The sequence below is a fragment of the Rhodnius prolixus genome, unplaced genomic scaffold (genome assembly GCF_049639745.1).
Source record: "Rhodnius prolixus isolate KJV_2025 unplaced genomic scaffold, Rpr scaffold_1, whole genome shotgun sequence".
NCBI classification, from domain to species: Eukaryota; Metazoa; Arthropoda; class Insecta; order Hemiptera; family Reduviidae; genus Rhodnius; species Rhodnius prolixus.
In genome coordinates this window covers 11,788,454-11,806,685 of record NW_027411581.1, presented here as the reverse complement: position 1 = coordinate 11,806,685, position 18,232 = coordinate 11,788,454, and the positions used below count along the sequence as shown (strand labels likewise).

The 18,232-nt window shown below is 33.9% G+C and overlaps 1 protein-coding gene across 5 annotated transcripts in view; it reads right to left on the bottom strand.

Moving 5' to 3' along the window:
• The window catches only part of osa (trithorax group protein osa), a 188,051-nt gene that overhangs the window by 22,543 nt on the left and 147,276 nt on the right, over positions 1–18,232 (bottom strand). For all 5 annotated transcript variants that reach the window (XM_074128711.1, XM_074128717.1, XM_074128736.1 and 2 more), the window contains exons 5-7: positions 3,775–3,910; positions 1,035–1,136; positions 65–205 (exon numbers count right to left, since the gene is read on the bottom strand). In XM_074128711.1, coding sequence (XP_073984812.1) covers positions 65–205; positions 1,035–1,136; positions 3,775–3,910 — 379 coding nt within the window. The remainder of the gene's footprint in view (positions 1–64; positions 206–1,034; positions 1,137–3,774; positions 3,911–18,232) is intronic.

Sequence of the window (18,232 nt, the reverse complement as noted above, 5' to 3'; positions counted from 1 at the left end):
ATTAAATATTTGACCCTAATTATATTTTTATACGTTCATGTTTTCAATGAAAAAACTGTTTTACCTTGCTGTGGATACTGATGTGGAGGTTGCGGAGAATAAGGAGGAATCTGCTGAGACTGTGGAGGCCCATGTGGATGAGGCGGCATTTGGTGTGGAGCCATCTTGTAATTGTGCATATGAGGTCCGCCAGCAGGGTAACCAACTAAAATTTGATCATTTTATAAGTGAAGCATTCAATAAGTGAAATTTTCGTAGTTTCACTTTAATTATTGAAATAATGGGGGAAAAAACCACCAAAGGTAGACATACCAGGCTTCTTAACAACAATAATGATACAGTTCCAAGCCCTTAATTAAAGTAAAGGTAATCAAGTTTTTAATCACAAAAAACAATTTTTGATTAAAAGGGGATGAAAAGGAGAACAAGAATAAGTTCGTTTCATGGAAATCCAGACTTCGAGTCCAGCTGGTTAGCTTATAAATTTTCCTTCGTTAAAAGACTTTGGTTATGATGGACAATGTTACTTGCAACGAGAGAAAGTCCGCGGGACCAGACAAACAAAATAAAAACTTGTGATCAGAACTAGTGAGGTAACCTGCAGTCCCCAAACCTTTTGAACGAATTATTTACAAGGCATTAGAAAAAAATAAAAGTCAACAAAAGGGGAAACTTATCCAAAAACAACAGTTAGAAATGTAATTTCATTCAAACGACGATTTACGCTTGCTGTTAACTGTAATCAAACTGATATTAGTGCTTGAAAAAGGGAGATTATTGGTCCAAAGGTTTTAAGCGGAGATCCCAGATCCAGCCCAATCCCTAGATTTTCTCTTTCAAGGAGTTAATACATACATTGGCCCGACGATGAATTTGTAGCAGTAGTCTGCAGCCGAAAATACATAAGCTCATCAAAACAATGGATCAACTTGGTTCAGTTAATATTATAACTATTCCAGCATTAAATTAAAAAAATATTCTGACCCAAATTCCACATTTAGCCTTTTTAAGTGTGAAAAAAAAAGAAAACTTACCCTGATTGGTCATTGGAGAATGGCTCATCCTGGTCGGCCCATTCCCACTGTCGGATTGTCCGCTTGAAGGCCTTGGTGGCATTGTTACAACGTTTTGCTGACCTGCAATATACAATTTCTATTAATATAAGAGATACTTTAAGCTGTAGCACAAGTAGAAAGCATAATACGAGACTGAAATTATTATATAATAACAAGAACTTAACCTAACTAGCAGAGTAATAAGAGAAGACTGCTACTTAAAATTATACTTTGTCTAAAATACATAAGATCCCCTAATTTTGGTAATGTTAAAGGAGCACTTTTAGCCTTTTTTTATTGAGAAGGAAAAATCACTTATTATTAACTTCATAACTTGTTTTAAATATATCGAAAACCAACTAAATAAATAATTCTTTTCTAAATATATATACTGATCAGTGCAGCCAACAGACAGCAATGGAAAAAAATAGAAAAAAATAAAACGAACACGGCGGACAGTTAATTATGATAAGGTTCTTTACAATATAAAATGGCAGTGAAAACAGGCCAAGGAAATATGGTGGGAAGGGCGCAAAGAAAATTGGATTTCTAGAAATCTGTTTAATATTAATAAAAGAAACTTATAAAACATATACAAGATAAGTATATCTAAACTATAAATTGCGATATGTGTAGTATAATATAATGTCCATTGCGCTGAATTCAATTTTTTTCTGTTTTGTGAAAAATCACTAATTTCACGATAACAGATCCTTTATAAAGATTTCTTTTATCTGATCAATATGCGCATATTAGTAATTAATTTATAGAGAAGAGATAGAAAAATTAAATATTAAGAGGGTTAGTTAATATAATTGATTCAAACAAAGTAATACCGAAACACAAAGTAACACAAAAAATACCGGAATGTCGTGTCGTGAATGTCTCCTGTTGATTGGGTTTTTGGAAAAAAAAAAAAAAAAAATTTAAAGAAAAGGAGGAAGTCATAAAACAAATTTGATAAATTAGACAGGCGCTAGTTCGTGAAATAGGTGGTCAACAGCGCTGGAAGTTGATACCTTTTTCAATTCAAAAAATTAAAAAATATTTAACATGACTTTGATATGAGTAGTGAAACACAACTACTAGAGGGGTGTTAAAAGAAAAACTGTTATTAAATTGCAAAAGTATTCTGGTCGTTTTGGGCACGTACCTTTTTTTTAAAAAAAAGAATCACAACTCTAATTCTAACTTCCCAGTGATGTAAGCTGATTTGAAATGACTTGTTTACTGGAAATGATGGATTGTTATTATGAAGTAAAAGTTGTGAGCTCCAATAATAAAGGGGCTAAGTCTGTATTGAAAAGAAAACAATCCGGAATTCAACTTAGCTTTGACCAATAAATAACTTATAAAACGAATAAAAAAAAAAAGCAAAAAGCAAAAGTGGACAATTAAGACATTGTGATCTTCGTTTATAGAACTTTTTTCTCGTAAGACTTTCAAAATGTGGTTAGGTCCGTAGGGATTGTTGATTTTATCCCATTCAGAACGTTTTTTTTTTTTTTTTCTTTTCCTGATTGATTTTGAATTGTCAACTTCATCAGAGGTGCTGATTCATCAGTTGGGTAGAATTCATCAGAAAAAGTGGCCTTCCATTAATAATGTTTCTGTCTCACGCTAAACTTGCTGACATGGCGTGTATGAATGCTATTTCAGTAGGAATATATGTATTTGTTCGCGACGTTTTTTTTTAAACTAATGGAAGGTTTCTTAGATCTGGAAGGCCATAAAACGACTTTTTTTTAAAGTATCATTTGATCGGACAAATATGTGGAATACATATATTTTATAAGACAATTAGAAAAGCTAAATACAAATCTGAAGGAAGAAGCACGATATTCGTGTTACTTGTTTATATGATAACATGAACATTAAAAGTTAAATGTTTTTTAGATGACTAATGCAGTAAACATCTTATCCTAACCTATCTCAAAACAGGTATAAATCACTATAAATTTGGCTTATATCCAAAATATATTGCAGACAAGAATGTTTATTAAAAACGTACTTCCGCTATCATAAAACTTTTATTTTTGGGTCTGAAATTAAACAAACGTACTAAACCATATTGAGATCATGTCTACAAATTCTTAAGGTTTACAGGGTTCAAACTAGGAATGTTTGGGACAGGATTTAGGTTTATAAAACTATAAATCATACTAGGAGATAGATTTATGCCTGCCTACTTCCACCATCCCGGGTACAGCTTGTCCTAATCTTGCTAAAGAAAGCATTACTTATAATTTACGGAGCAATAGGAACGATAATGGGACTGCACACGTGAAATTCAGTGCAAATCGTAAGAGTTATTTTCGAGAAATAGTTTAAAAAAGGGGGACATTCAGTAGAGTGACTTTTGGAGCGAGAACACGTGAAGAGGACTGGATATGAGAGAACTCCTACAAAACCTGTTTTACCTGGCTTACAAGAGATCAAAGGTTGCTTTGGGAACAGAAAGTGGTCGTCTTGTAAGTCAAGTCAAGTTAATAATGATGCTTACAGATCGTGGAGTAAATATAGTTGCAAGTTTCAATAGAGATGAACAGAAGAAGTTTCCGTTCTAGGGTCTCTTCACCAGCTAAATTATGTCCACCAACAACAAGGAAGCGTGGTCGACAAGCAAAGACAGTGAAACTCAGGAGTAGGTGGTTTTGGGTGCTTGGAAAATAATTTGGCCATAACATAGTATTAATTAAGAAGAAAACTTGGTACTGACCTACAGCTGGAGACATTGACCTAGACCCTGAAGAGCCAGTAGGAGATGGTGTGGGCCTCATGCCCTGAGAATTGGGGGTACCTGGGGCGGCACCCCCTCCGCTCGAACTATCATTGCTGTTCTGACCAGTTAAATCCTGAAATAAATTAGAAAATATTAAAATCATCATTTGAAAAAAAGAATTTCAGTTTTAAACAAGACACAATTAGAGAGAGAATGATGCTAATCATCTTAAAGTTTTTAATAAAGTTTAATGTTAGAAATATGATAAAAACTTGTTGGATGAAGAATTTAATGATGGATGCAAATTATATTGGAACATCAATCACGCATGATTAAGAATAAAGTATACTTGATGACGAGTTTGCCAGAGATGTACTTAGACTGCTCTTTATCAGGTAAGCCAGCTAAACATTAATCTAACAAGAATGATGACGGCGAGATAGCAAGTTAAATACTTGGAAATTACATTCTCTGATAACTATTTAAATATATATTCTCCTTCAAATTCACAAACGTTAAAAACCTGACTAAATTATTTCAATTCTTACAATAAGACCAGCTTAAGAAGACTGACTACAAATCCTCTCTGGAACAGTTTAAAATAGATAAAAAGGATTCGTTTAACGCACCGCGAGTCTTGAGCTTGCCAATATGTGAACTTCTGCAAAGTAGCTGTGGTCCGGGTACATACATGGTTGTCGACTCACCACGAATTTGACATTTGCCGACGATATGAGGCTAATTTTTTTGTAAAAAAGATAAGAAAATGTGTACAATATAATAATATTATTATTGAAAACTACCTTTTTACTGGAACGAACATTTCGTTCTACCACAATAGAACTATTTATATAAGGAATATATACGATTGTTTTTGAGAAAACATCTAGTTGAAATAACAGTATCTATTTATCGATTACTTATATCTTCGTTCGAAATATTCAAAACGAAATCAACGTACATCTGATCTGATATAATTTTTTTGTCTTTTATCAAATGCACTGATATTATTCTTAATCAGGCAACCCTTAAATTACATTTTATTCCCTAGGACACGAGAATTGGGGGAGGCGATCAGAATCAGTAGGGCAGAATATTTCACAATTCATTGAACACTCACTTCTCCCCTGGTTCCATCACGAGATAGAATTCAATAAAGTGATCACGCAGTAAAGCGAACGGTCGGTCTCTCTCTTTGTAATTTTATTTCTGATAGCGACTTTTTTTTTTCTCCCTTTTTACTGAATGAACAGCTAAATTTTGACGCTGAGAGTGAGAGAAAAAAGAACGAAACTCTTTTAATTTATTTTTGGTAATGGTATTTTCACTTTTTGTAACTATTAGTGCAAGTAATGCCACTCTCAAACTTAAAGAATTGTGATTTCGCCGAACACATTCTTTAAGAGGCCTTTTAAACACGCGCTCAAAAAATATGTTTAGCAAACGGTGGTTTATTAACAGAACAGTTTTAAAACGAAAGTCGCCGATACTTCAAACTTGCAATCCTACTTTGGTTTGGTTAACCGCTTCAAGATATTAAAGCTTTAGGGCGCAATCTTTACTTATCGACTATTTTTTTGTTTTTACGCGATCTCCTCGCTAATTGACCAAAATATTTATTAATAATGAATATAATATTTATTTAATAGTAATATTTTAATATTAATATAACAATAATAATATTAGAATAATAAATACATTTTCAATCTAATTTTAATTCTATAATCTATAACCATCACTTTCTTTTGAACTTTTTACCCAAGACAATTGGTTTGTTTTGAGAGACTTTCAAGAAACCACACAACTTAAAGCAGCACCTCTCGTCCAAAGTACCACTGCACAATAAGATACTGATACACCGACTAAATAATATCAACAAGTATTTAACAAGAAAGCACTGCCAAAGTTATGAAATTTGTATTAAATCTGTCGACTAAAAGAGAATTTCTAAACATATTTATCGAAATTAACTCCATAGATGGTAGTTAATAAATTTTGGACGCTGTTTGTTTATGCAATAAATAATCACTTTCATTAGGAACGATAGAATAAACTTGAATGCACATTTAATTATTATAGCAGTGGCGCAGATTGGTGGCAGGTAAATTTTGCTATTTACTTCTCTGTTACAGTAATTTTGGTTATATTTGGTAATATTATAATACGGAGGAAGTGACTATGACGCTGTAATAGTTGCGAGTAACAGAGAGTGGTGTGAATATTCACAGCAGAATTGGCTTATGATTAGTCTGAGATTGGTGCTGATATAGTGGTGGACATATTCAGCAAACTCAAAAAACGTTAAGCCAAAACCGCATAAAATTAAAATTTAATAAATCGATTGTATGCTCTCTCAGAGAGCCGCCTCTAGATTTAGATAAAAAAAACTAATTACTAGTTTACTATTATAGATTTTCCAATTTTTGGGATATTTCGAGGGCCAATCGCATTCCTGTATTACAATAAATTTTCTTTAAAAATAATTTCCCAGTTCTGGAGTACCAAATTATTTTTGTAATACGTTTAAATATAATTGATTTTCATTTTTTTAAGAATCATTTGGGAAATCTAATAAACAAAACGTGCAGCGTCAATGTGAATACTGAATTGGGATTTCTGCGGGTATACAGTGGCGTACTTCTCCGAGTTCAGTTGCAGTACTTGTGCAGCAAAAAAAAAATTTTAAAAAAATGTAATGGACTGTTCAATAGAAAACTTATTTCCTCTCTCTTGTCAAGGTTACACCCATTCTAATTCTTGTTGCACTCTGGGTACACAGTTACCGCCAGGAGTGTCTTAGTGAGCTCCAAAGATCGGGGAAATTACGTTAAAATCGGTTTGATTTCTCGCGTAATTAAGTAGCATGAAATTCCGCCCATTAAAAAATAAGATAGATACTACTATCTCCTTCCAGGTGAGAATAGTTGCACAACTGCAATATGAGGATTATATTGTGAGCACTGAAGTTTGGTTTCTAACGGAGGGAGAGATTTTCCTTCTCTAAATAGGACCATTTTGGTTACATTCAACAAATTTATCATTTATAAATTAATAATAATGTCGGTAAAATTTTGTGGTTTTTTTTTTAGAAAACCCTAAGAAAATAAGAATTATGAAAGAGGTTGCCATACAATTGTTAAATCTGATTTTTAACGTACTGAACAGCTGCTTAGAGCTTGTTACAAACACATAAAAATAAAAGAATGAATGACATTCAAGAATTTAATATTTAATATGTCACTGATTACATCATATAGAAAGATTATGATTAATGAGGAAGGGGAAAAAAATCAAACTTGGGAAAGATCCAAAAAATTAAACAAACTGGCAAAAGTGATAAACACAATTTTGCAATGGAAGAGATACATCAATTTCCTCTTTATTTTATCTGTTTTGGTTAACAGTTTTATAGGAAGAGTGTATACACAGAAAAAATAAAAATAAAAAAAAATAGTAAAAGAAAAAAGTTATATAGGGGCCACATGTAGTGTTTTTAGGGCGAAGGGGATCCGTTGTATTGGGTCGTGGTGAGGTGAGTCCAAGCGAACCAACATAACAGCAGCGTGTTTCAAGAGAGATAGGCATGGGCTGTAACATTGCAAGAGCTGGCAACCTCGCACAAGCATGGCCGCACCGTTGCCAGCAGCCTCTTGTGGCCAACCGTGCACTAGCTGGCAACAATGCACCCTACACAACACTATACACAAAACACTAGCACACACTATACCAAATAACATGCACATACATACATTATATATGTACGGTATATTATTTTGCAGGTACGTCTGTGTAGAACTCTAATAGCATATACAAAGCGCCTACCAAATTAAGCCTATGGTACAAGAAAAAAAAAATGTATTACTCGCTGATTACTTTATTTTTAGGGCATTACTAAATGTAATAATACTCAGTAACAGAGTAGCCAAGTGTGTTGAAGTGAGACCCCTTGAGCTACAAGGTTATAGGTTCGATTCTCGATTTTCAGTCTTTAGTTTTTATGTAGTGGGTAAATTACAAGTAAAATGTTTTCACTTTGCTACTTGATCCGTCCACACGTAATCGGTAGTGGATTGCTGAAGTCCGCTTGTAATAACAGCTTCACTTTACTAATATATTATTTACTATTCAAATGAATCTAAATAAAAAGATTCCAAAACATTTAATTCAATAGTGCCAAAAATAACAGGTATGTATGCAAAGTAAATACATATTGTTAGCAGTAGAGAAACATATGGTACTCAAACTAATATCATGCATATCATGAAACAATAATTCACTCAAAAGTTTATAAAACAAGTGAAGATGGTAAATAAAAGAAATCATTTACTGACATGCCAGTAACATGGCTTTTTAAACAACTATGAATCAATTATTAAATTTAAAAATACTTCTTTATTAGTCTGTTCAGCAAGAATTTCTAAATTACTTTTAAGAAATAATTAAGCAGAGAGAACACTGCAAAGATTTTTCTCTCACCATTAATTTGGAATGGCAAATTAAAGTAACAATGCTGATTTTTATTTAATGTTTAACCTGAACTAAAGGAGCGGGAATCACTACAATGTAAACTGTATGAAGTACAGAAGAAGCTCTTTGGAATCACAAAACAGACCTTTTGTAGGAACATATTTTTAAAAAATTATGCAACGCGTGACAGGTAGGTTCTAACAGTATGAAGTTTGTCCAAAACTCGATGAAAATCTGAAAAAAGAAGAAATATAGTCCGATTTGTAAAAATTACCCACTTTTCTTCGACGTAAGAGCCGAATCTGATCGTGCAGGTTCAAAGATTTGGAAATTTCACCGCAAGTACACATTTTGAGGACCCTTAAAAACGAATAAATCATGAATACTTCAAAACACTGTTATTTTTTTTTAGGTGTCACCAGGTTATGCAACCGCATAACCTCATTTTTAATAAACCGCATTAAATCGTAAGTACCTCTTATTTTTTGAATAGGTTTTTCAGTTTTTACATTTTTTAAAATTTTTAATTTTTGAAATGTTTCTAATGATTTCCTTCTTTATTCTTAGTACATTGCACACAAATAAGTATCTACAACAGTACCATATTATTGTACTGGACGTGGGTAATAATTATATTTTCAGTACCAAGTCTAATGTCTGAGTAAATTTAATTACATTAGCTGTGGTAAATGAAAAACTGTGCCACCTTAATTTTATAGATATATGTATTTTTTTTTCACAATTGTTTCGTTTTAATTTTAATTATAAATTTCTAGATAATTACCAAAATAACTGTGAACATTAATTTAGTATTCTATTTAATTTTTTTTAAAAAAAAACTTTATTTCCCAACCTAAAATCTCTACACAGTGATGTAGTATTCTGAAATTGCGCGCAAAACAGTGGTGGGAAATCGAGGCCAGCCATGGAGGCGAACCGTGCCAGAGACTAGCTACTAGCTACCAGCTAGCCCACAGCCTGTAGAAGGCTTCTCAACACAAAAACTATCCTCCCTGCTGAAGTTAGTTCTATTTGTTTGCTGTACTTGGAAACAAAAACTATTTTTTCTTTCCATTTTTACGAACCAGTAATGTACTGAATTATTAAATTAACCTAAAAATTATTATTCGTTTAAAACATGCAAAACTGTTTCCATTTAATTATTAAACTTAATTATTTGAAAAGTAAATGAAAAAACATTTAATTAATATAATATTAATTAAGTAATAATGTTTGAAGATTTTTTTTTTATGTATTTTATAAAGTTTTGAAAATCAAAGAGTTTTTAGCAAACTTTTAAGTGGAAAGAATTTCCTAAAAGAACTATTCAGCCCAAGTATTCACTCTTCTTTTAATTTTCAACTGGTGAACGCACAAATCAGCGACTTGGAAACTTCAATTATTATTATTACAATTATTTTTTTCGATTCTACATACTTAAGAAGCTAAAATTGAACCTTATAAAGAAATAATTGTTCAAATTATGTCCAGAATTGTCTCATATCTGCTATTATCATCAACTATTTATGAGTTAATCCCATTATTGACTAGAATTAATAATATTAAATGGTTTATTTATTCTAAGGTCTATGTAAAGTTTAAGTAATGCCAATTACTTCTGGCGGATTTCAAGACCAATTACGATTAAGGTGAAAATGGCCAAAGATGGGAATTTTTGGGAGAGATAGGCCTAAAAAGTACTTAGCTAGGGGTATTCTTTACATGAACACATTAAATGAAATCCAAGGCCAAGAACGGAATGAAACTTAGAACGCAATACAACTTAGAACTTTTGGTTCTTTGACACTCGCCCAGCTACTGGAGTGACACCAATGAAAATATAATCTTTCAATAAGATATAAAATCCAAATTGTTGGCTATAACTGCAAAATTTTGATGCTCAGTACCTTCTTAAAGGAATATCAGCAAACTAACTACCGAACTTAAGTCCTATATAAGAAGAATTTAAATAATTATCCAAATATTAGAAGTATCAATAGAAATGAAAGCGGTGGTAAGAGGAAGAAAACAGACTACAGATAGAGACAGATGCAGGATGCTGTACTGCAGCGCATGATAGGGCCGATGATGGAGATGCTGTGTCGGTCGGTATGTAAATGTGTATTAGCATTCAAGAAGTGGCGCATTGCTTAGCTTGCTCTTGACCCGTTTCCATCAGCTGCGTGACATATCCACGCCTCTATCTTCTTCAATCGCGCACCCATTGTCATTGTTTATTCAACTTTCCGTCTATGACTTCTTTTCCTTACCTTTCACTTTATTTCTACCTTTTCTTTCGAGTTTTAATTTAAATGTTCTTCCTAATTGTAACGGAGCTTTAATATTTTTTAAACACGGATATTCTCAAAAGCAAATTAAGTTACCTTGGTATCGCTTCTTTGAATGTGTATTGTTCGTTCAACATACCGACTTTCTGAGTTAAGCTCCTTGCATGCAATAAAGATTGCAAGTTCAAATCTGTTATCCCATTCCTAGTTTAAATTTATAAAGATTTCCCGTTGCTTCACACTTCTTAGCCGAGTCCCACACAGCTAATCATGCAAATTTTGGTGAATTAAGAATAATTAGAGCTAATTCAAACAAAGTTAAGTCAAAAAAACATCTCAGTAAAGGGTGTTCAAAAACCCTGTGAAGACCTTTCAATGATAGAAAACCTTTACAAGGGTCTTGTTAAAGGACCAGCTTTCCCTGATAGATCTTTGGGTTTTACATTCACTCTTTTATCCACAAAGTAAACGTAGAACCCCTGTGCAGTGTGTGTCATGGAGGAGCAGGAAATGGTCTCCAGCAATGTAGAGATCTTTGGCATGTTTGAAATCAGAGACACCAAGTCGCGAAAAACGATTACTGGGTTAAGAAAGGAGACCTTTATAGTACCTACTATGCCCTTAATTCTAAAGAAAATTTGGGAATTATAACTTTTATAGGAAAAGAGAGAAAAAATTGTCAAAGTTGGGGGCTTTTCAACGTTACGCTTTTTATCGTGCAGTTTTTGACGATCAACCCATATACAACTGTCCTACCGCACAGTTTTAATCAAGCCTCTTTGGATGCACAGTGTCTTGGGGAACAGGATCTGTCCCGTTTACAAAGAAAAAAAGATGAAATTAATTCTATTATTTCGAAATACATTATTTATCCAGTTATCCAGTTGTTTTCTTTTTAGTCTTAAGAGCCGGTAATGTACTAGGGCATGTCTTCAACATTCTATTGTATTATGTATTCTGCTTCTTTTGTTGTAGCGTATTATTGTTATGTATTTACCAAGTTAAGAGTCGTAACTGTGGCAATAAGATAACAACAAAAACAATGTAGAAAGGAAAATAAAAAATAAAAAAGGAAAAGCAAACTGTTAGTGACGTTAAGCGGTGGTGATAAGGAGAAGAGGTTATAGAAAGGTTTTCCTAAGAGGAAGACGACGAAGAGCAGTTTGTATATAGATGGAAGGACAATCAGAGTGGATTTAGCAGGAAACAGTCTCTTTTTTTTTACTATCTGTTAAGGGCATAGTGTAATCCTGCAGGACTAGTGGCTTCCTTTCTATACTACCATTACTTCGGTTCCTTTAATGCAGTAGTGTATCCGTCCATCTCCCTCAAACCCTTATACGAGGAGACCAACAACTACCGTCACACAGCTCTACGGGTTAGTTCCATAGAGCGCCTAGGGTACTTATTCACTCACTCTCTAATCTTACTCCTGATAACCACTGCTGCTCATCAGCCTCATTAACTTCATTCTCTCCCATCACGCTAAAGACTCCCAATAAACATCATAATTCTTTTTCTTTCTTACTGTTGTCATCCATCATGAATTCTAATCTAACTATTAATTACATTTTCAAATTTTTAATGCATTGTTTTAACTGTTAGAGCGAGAGATATTATAATTTTTCTTCTTCTTCTTCTATAAATTCTCTTATTTTTCTTGCTTAGGCAACCGTCTTTATATCTGGGCTGCATTTCAAGCACAAGAAACCCATGCAGTAAGAATGAGCAGCGAGCTTGAACGAATCTAACCGATATAAAGTGCGCCGGTCAGAAATATAGCCTTCGCTTCCAATAAATAATAAAATATTGTACCCGCATACATATCCAAGTAAAAACAAATATTACGGAGATCCCAGGTTTGAGTGCAATAACGTAACCTTTGATATTTTTCTTTCTAGGAGCCTCCGTATACTCCCAGGGCTATGTTGCCGGCAAACGTGCCCAGTAAAGCGCAGTGAAAAAACGATCCAGGCGCCACTGCCCTCAGTCGCTGATGTATCTTAATTAAAAATAATTAATCACCATCATCATCTTTTTTACGACTGTGAGTGGAAGAATTCTATGTAGGGAATACTGTGCGATCGTGTCTAATTTTAAAAGAAAACCGGGTTTTGAACAATTAAAAGAAAAAAGAAAAATTAGAAATAGCTCTGAATATGGATGTAGGCCCACACTAGAACTGCATATATTATGATGTTAGTTTTGTATGTGCATACATAATACTCGCATACTATTTAAAACATGAGCTAGCTGCTATTATTATTACAAAACTTTTTAAGGCTAATTTTTAGGAATAACTGATTTTAAATTAAACACTTTATAATGGCATAGATTCGGAGGCAGTGATTATACAGAATATAAGAGTGAAATTGAGAAAAGCTAAATATACCGAGCGAGCCGAAACGTAGCGACCAAATCATCCTGTTTAAAACCAATATCATGTCTTCTTACACATTTTGGTTATGTGTTTTAACCTTTATTATGGGCCAATAATGTAAATACTGTATTCTTTAAAGTTGAAAATCAAAATTTGAATTTTGACGCTATTTCCTGTTGTTGAATTATCGTGCACACACTCACACAAATTTTGTAAAACGTAGTTTATTGAAGTTTAGGGAATTTCAGAACTTGCGTATCCGGTGAAACCTTAGAATATGCGCGCGATACGAGGGAAAGTGAAAGTAAAAAAAATGGGTGTACATCAATGCAGCAACGTGCACTCCTGAAGCTCTGATAATAATTAAAGCGCCGCAACTCAAATGTTCAAGCTACTAAAAGTTCACAAGAACTGACAGGGTTAGACTAGACTCCATGGAAGTGGTGATTGCTAGAAAGATTACTGCATCCCCAAACCGTGGCATCCCTCATTAAAGAACCTGTTCTAATCCTATGGATTAAATTAGAATTAAGGATCTCTATGATACTCCAAGGAGTAAGGTCATGAGTTTTTCTTATCTAAATCTAAGCCATGATTAGCTTTCATATTGACACACTTTATGGCAGCAGTGCCGTTTCCTCTTCTTCCCGACCAAAACCTATCCAGATCCATCACAGACCCATCGCCTGCCAGGAATGCAAGCGGTAACGAATGGCCACCGAGTACCCATATGAATGGATACCCAATCTTCTGCGAAGAATATCGCAACAAATGTTTCAAGATTCGTCTTTGGGACGGCATTTTCTACCCATCACTTCTGTGACTTCATTCTTTGATGGTTGTACATACGAGGTATTAGTATTTTACAATGGTATGGGGCCTGGTTAAGTTCCTAAAGCTTTCACAGTAGATTTTGTCAGGACTTGAGCATGTGTAAAGCCGTCTTGCTGTAAGAGAAGATGTCAAAGCTGAAATTCGTTAATTATACACGTCTAATGATCTCGGCAGTACAAAATAATAATAATAATAATAATAATAATAACAATAATAATAATGGAATGCTAGTCTAGGATGTTGATTGAAAAGACCACAAATAATTTTACTTTTATAACATAAAAGTAATGAACTGTTAAAAGAAATCGTAGTAAAATAGGACGTCAGCTAAATATGAGCTTCTCGTTGCATAAATTCATATACACATTAAGGAATGGTTCAAAAGGTAAGTGTGTCTGTGTGTGTGACGTTTTGGGCGTCATGTAAGAAACAGCTGATGTTAATCTATTTATCAAGCACTGTGAAGTACAAGGATGGAGAGTGCGGAGTGTAGCTGTGTCGAAGAGAAGAGAGGAGAAGGTGGGCAGGCTCGGAGAAGACCAAGTCTTCAGAGAGGGTGTACGTGTGAAGAAGGTACTTTGGAGAGATTGATGGTGAGAGAGACAACACGATAGCTATTGAAGGCATGGGGTGTAGTGTTGTTTGCGTCAGTGTTTAAACTGTGAAGAAGCTTTCATATATATATAGATGTATATAGAAAAAGGTTTTACTAAACTAGGTCAGAGTAGGAAGAGAAGTGGGTCATTGAGTTGGCTGGTATGGTCAGGGTGGCCATGCGGTACACACACTAAAGTACTCACTGCCACTGCCACAGAGATAGTAATAAAAAAAGGAAGAAGAAGAAGAAGGCATGTATTTTATGTAAGGCGCAGAGCAGCATCAGCGCACTAGCGAGAGAGGGTCGGCAAAGAGGAAGACCAAACAGGAGACGGGGCGTTGTTATAATGGTAGCAATTATGTGTGGAATCCACACGGTCAGGCACAACGACCTCTGAATGTAAACATAGACACGGACGGGGTCCAGACTGTGTTCTGCAGCACCGGGCCAGGACTATTTTCCCTCTCGCTTTATCGCCCATACATCATATCCAAACACTAACAGACATCCTTTCCACCAAAACCCATAATACACTATTTATTTACCCGGCTAAGAGTGAATTAAACTAGTCTACAAAACAAACAAGCGCCTACTAAGTGAATACACAAGTAGTTTACATTCACTACACTATCAAAACATAATAGTGTAATTATATAAACACTAAAATAGTTTTACTACTTTTGTTAACTACAAAATACAGCTGCCAAATAAATAGGCAGTTATAAATGATTTCATTATACTTTGGAAAACAAGATCCAGTTTTAGTAAAGACATTTTTGGCAAACAATGAATTGACAGAGCAATTAGAGGACAAGATCCGCCAAACTAAGATGTATTGTTGGTTAGTCAATTCGATTTCCGGTCTAGACCTTGGATTCTATTCAATATGAGGAATTCATATTAATAAGTTGCTGGGCGCCTCCGTCCACGACTTCAAAATTTGGTAGATAGACCTTCCCCAACCCCAAAAATAGGCATTACTCAACTTCCATTTTTTATATAATGGGTTGATGTGAGAAATAGTACCACTGCAAAAAGAATTACTCACTTCTAGAGACTAACATAGAGATGGTATACCATGGGGAGACGAACCACCTGGCAGACATGCTGAGGGTGGATCTTACATCCAGCAAGTTTATAAAAGAAAAAACCTCGCCAAGACAGAGGAAGGAAAATCAAACGTCTATAGAAGAACTCTTAAGTACGAATCTGGACGCAGATAGATCCTAGAAACAGGATTTGCACATATCTTCTCCAAAACTGTAGTTGATGTCTCTCTGGTTTAATTAATTAGAGCCACATTATCGGTAATGCCAACCCAACAGAGGTGTTGTTCCTCCCCCCAAAAAATAATTGTTGAGTAATTTGATTCCTCTCATTTTAGACTCAAGCTCCGCTTTTGCTGGAGCCAAAAATTAATTTTATTAAATACAAACTGGGATGCAAGGAGCCGAAGATAAAGTCGAGCTACAGGAATAGTGTATACTCATAAATTATTGTTTTATTTTGATTTTATCTTTTTTCTTACAAGTTTTCAATAACTGCGTTTAAAAATTCATTCCTTTAAAATTGGATAATTCTGGCCTACCTATTTTAACCTACTTTTAGTGTGTTCTATGATACGAAATTGTAGTAAATACTGGGAAAAGATGAGCTTCAACTCAAGAAAACCTGAAGGACATTGTAAAGGGAATAACTTCATACCATGTCGAAAAGATAAAGGAGGAGCTTCGGTAAATGCCTTCAAAGATAGGTGGCACATTGTAAAGAAGCTGAGATGTTTGCATCAGTACCGGTCCAATGATCTTCAAAACTGTAGACTGTCCCAATATTTCCGATATAATAACACTAAGAAGAGCATGCGGACAGGCTCTTCACGTCTGGAGACGCACCAGAAGCGCGGCGTGGTTCAGAACGCCGCCTAGTGCTAACTGGGAATTCGATGGGAGCAATAGAATTGCTTGTTTGAAGCAAGATTGTTCTACTGTCTTGCAATGGCCAAAATTACTGAGGATGTTATAAAACTTAAAAAATTTGGACAAAAAAGAGTAAGTTTATTTTTAAGAGAAGATTTAAGTGAGAACGATCATTAAGGATCACTCATATCCCGGATCGTTGATTGCCACCACTTGGGTGAACAACTAGAACGTGGATACAATTTTGGCGCAAATAGAATCACCTAAAACGAATAATTTTTCCAATCAGATAACGCGGGACATGATTTAACGATCACGCGGAAAATTCAAGAACTTGACGGAATGAAAATTAGAATAAACATCCGTCTCAAAAGAAATCTTGACTCTATTTAGTGATATTTCCTCTTCAACGACTTTCAGCGTCAACAGCAATTTAGGCTGAATTCTCTTATTCAAAAATTTGAGAGGAACCCCACAACACTAAAGTAGCAAACTAAAATTATGACAAATGTTATGACTTTTTCTCTGATAGCAAACAAGAAATCTGCAAAAGGAAGTATAACGAGCAACATAAATTTCAAGAGATTTTAAAGGATGAAAAATACAGCGCGCAGTAAAGAAAAATTATTTCTGAAAATATTAGAAGTTATGACTTCAGGGCTCACAGTTGCTGAATGCAGCAAGTTAAAAGCTAATCTTCAGAAGTAAAAAAATAAAAATAACGAATTTGTATTTAATTTAAAAACCTTTCATTTTAAAAAGTTTATTGAACTGATTGGAAATTGTGTTAATTTAAATTCATTATTACACAATGACCTCGCGACTAGTTCCATTTTTCCTTAAATAAAAGAAAGAAAATTAAAGAAATAATTAAGGCGCTAATGACCAAGGCAGTCGATGCGCCAACAAAAAAAAGTAATAATTAATTAAAGTAATAATTGGAAGAAATGTAGAATGAAAAATTAAAAACAGTACGAACAAACAACAGCCAGCACGCGATATGTTTACATGACGTCATATTCCCACCAATTTAGTTTCTGGCTTTGTCACCGGTATGGATCCGGGAGATGCGAGTAGACGATCAATGATGTAATCATAGGACATACATAAAGAGGACCACATCTTATTCTTTCTTACATTATATAAAGATAATGTAATTTTTTATTAAACTCTGGATACAAAACAAAAAATTATCAAGAAACAGTTTTTCTAAAAATGATTTATCTACCATCAATAATAAAGATTCTAATAATCGAATAAATCGAAAGAGAAAATAAAATTATTTGTTTGGAACCCTTAATCATTATTCGTATAGATTAAACCAACAATACACCGGTGTTTTTAGTATAACCTGTAATATTACTCCATCAACGTTCATGATTTTACAACCTACATGAATGAACAATCTTTATTCAGAAAAACAATAAAATCGTGACAAAAAAAAAATCGATTGTTACAACAACTGAAATTTGGTATTCCTTTAAATGACTGACTAGAGATCAGTTTCGCTGGGATTCGTAAATTAAAAAAAAAATCAAATTCAATTTAAAAAATATGTTTCAGTCCTGAAACCACGGTGCAATAAATGCAATTTTTTTATCACCATTAGTGGGATATTTGCAATCGTATGTTTTTTATATAACGTTTTGATTAAAACTATGTTATCGGGTTCTTCTAATTCTTTGCAAAGTTCTCGAAATTCGCCCATCATTATTCATTTATTTGAGATAAATCTAACTGTATAAATGGATATATGATTTTGTTTTTTTTTAAATTTATTTAAAGAAGTACAACTTAAGTTGCGTTTAAGTAACATCTGCCCTCAATGTAACTAACGTTAATTACAACAATAAAAAAAAAAAAAGAGTAAGGGATAAGACAGGAAGGGCTGTCTAGGACAGAACGGAAAGAATGACCAACGGAATAGTTCGTTGTATTTAAAAGAAAGAAGAAGAAAAACTCTTGTCATATA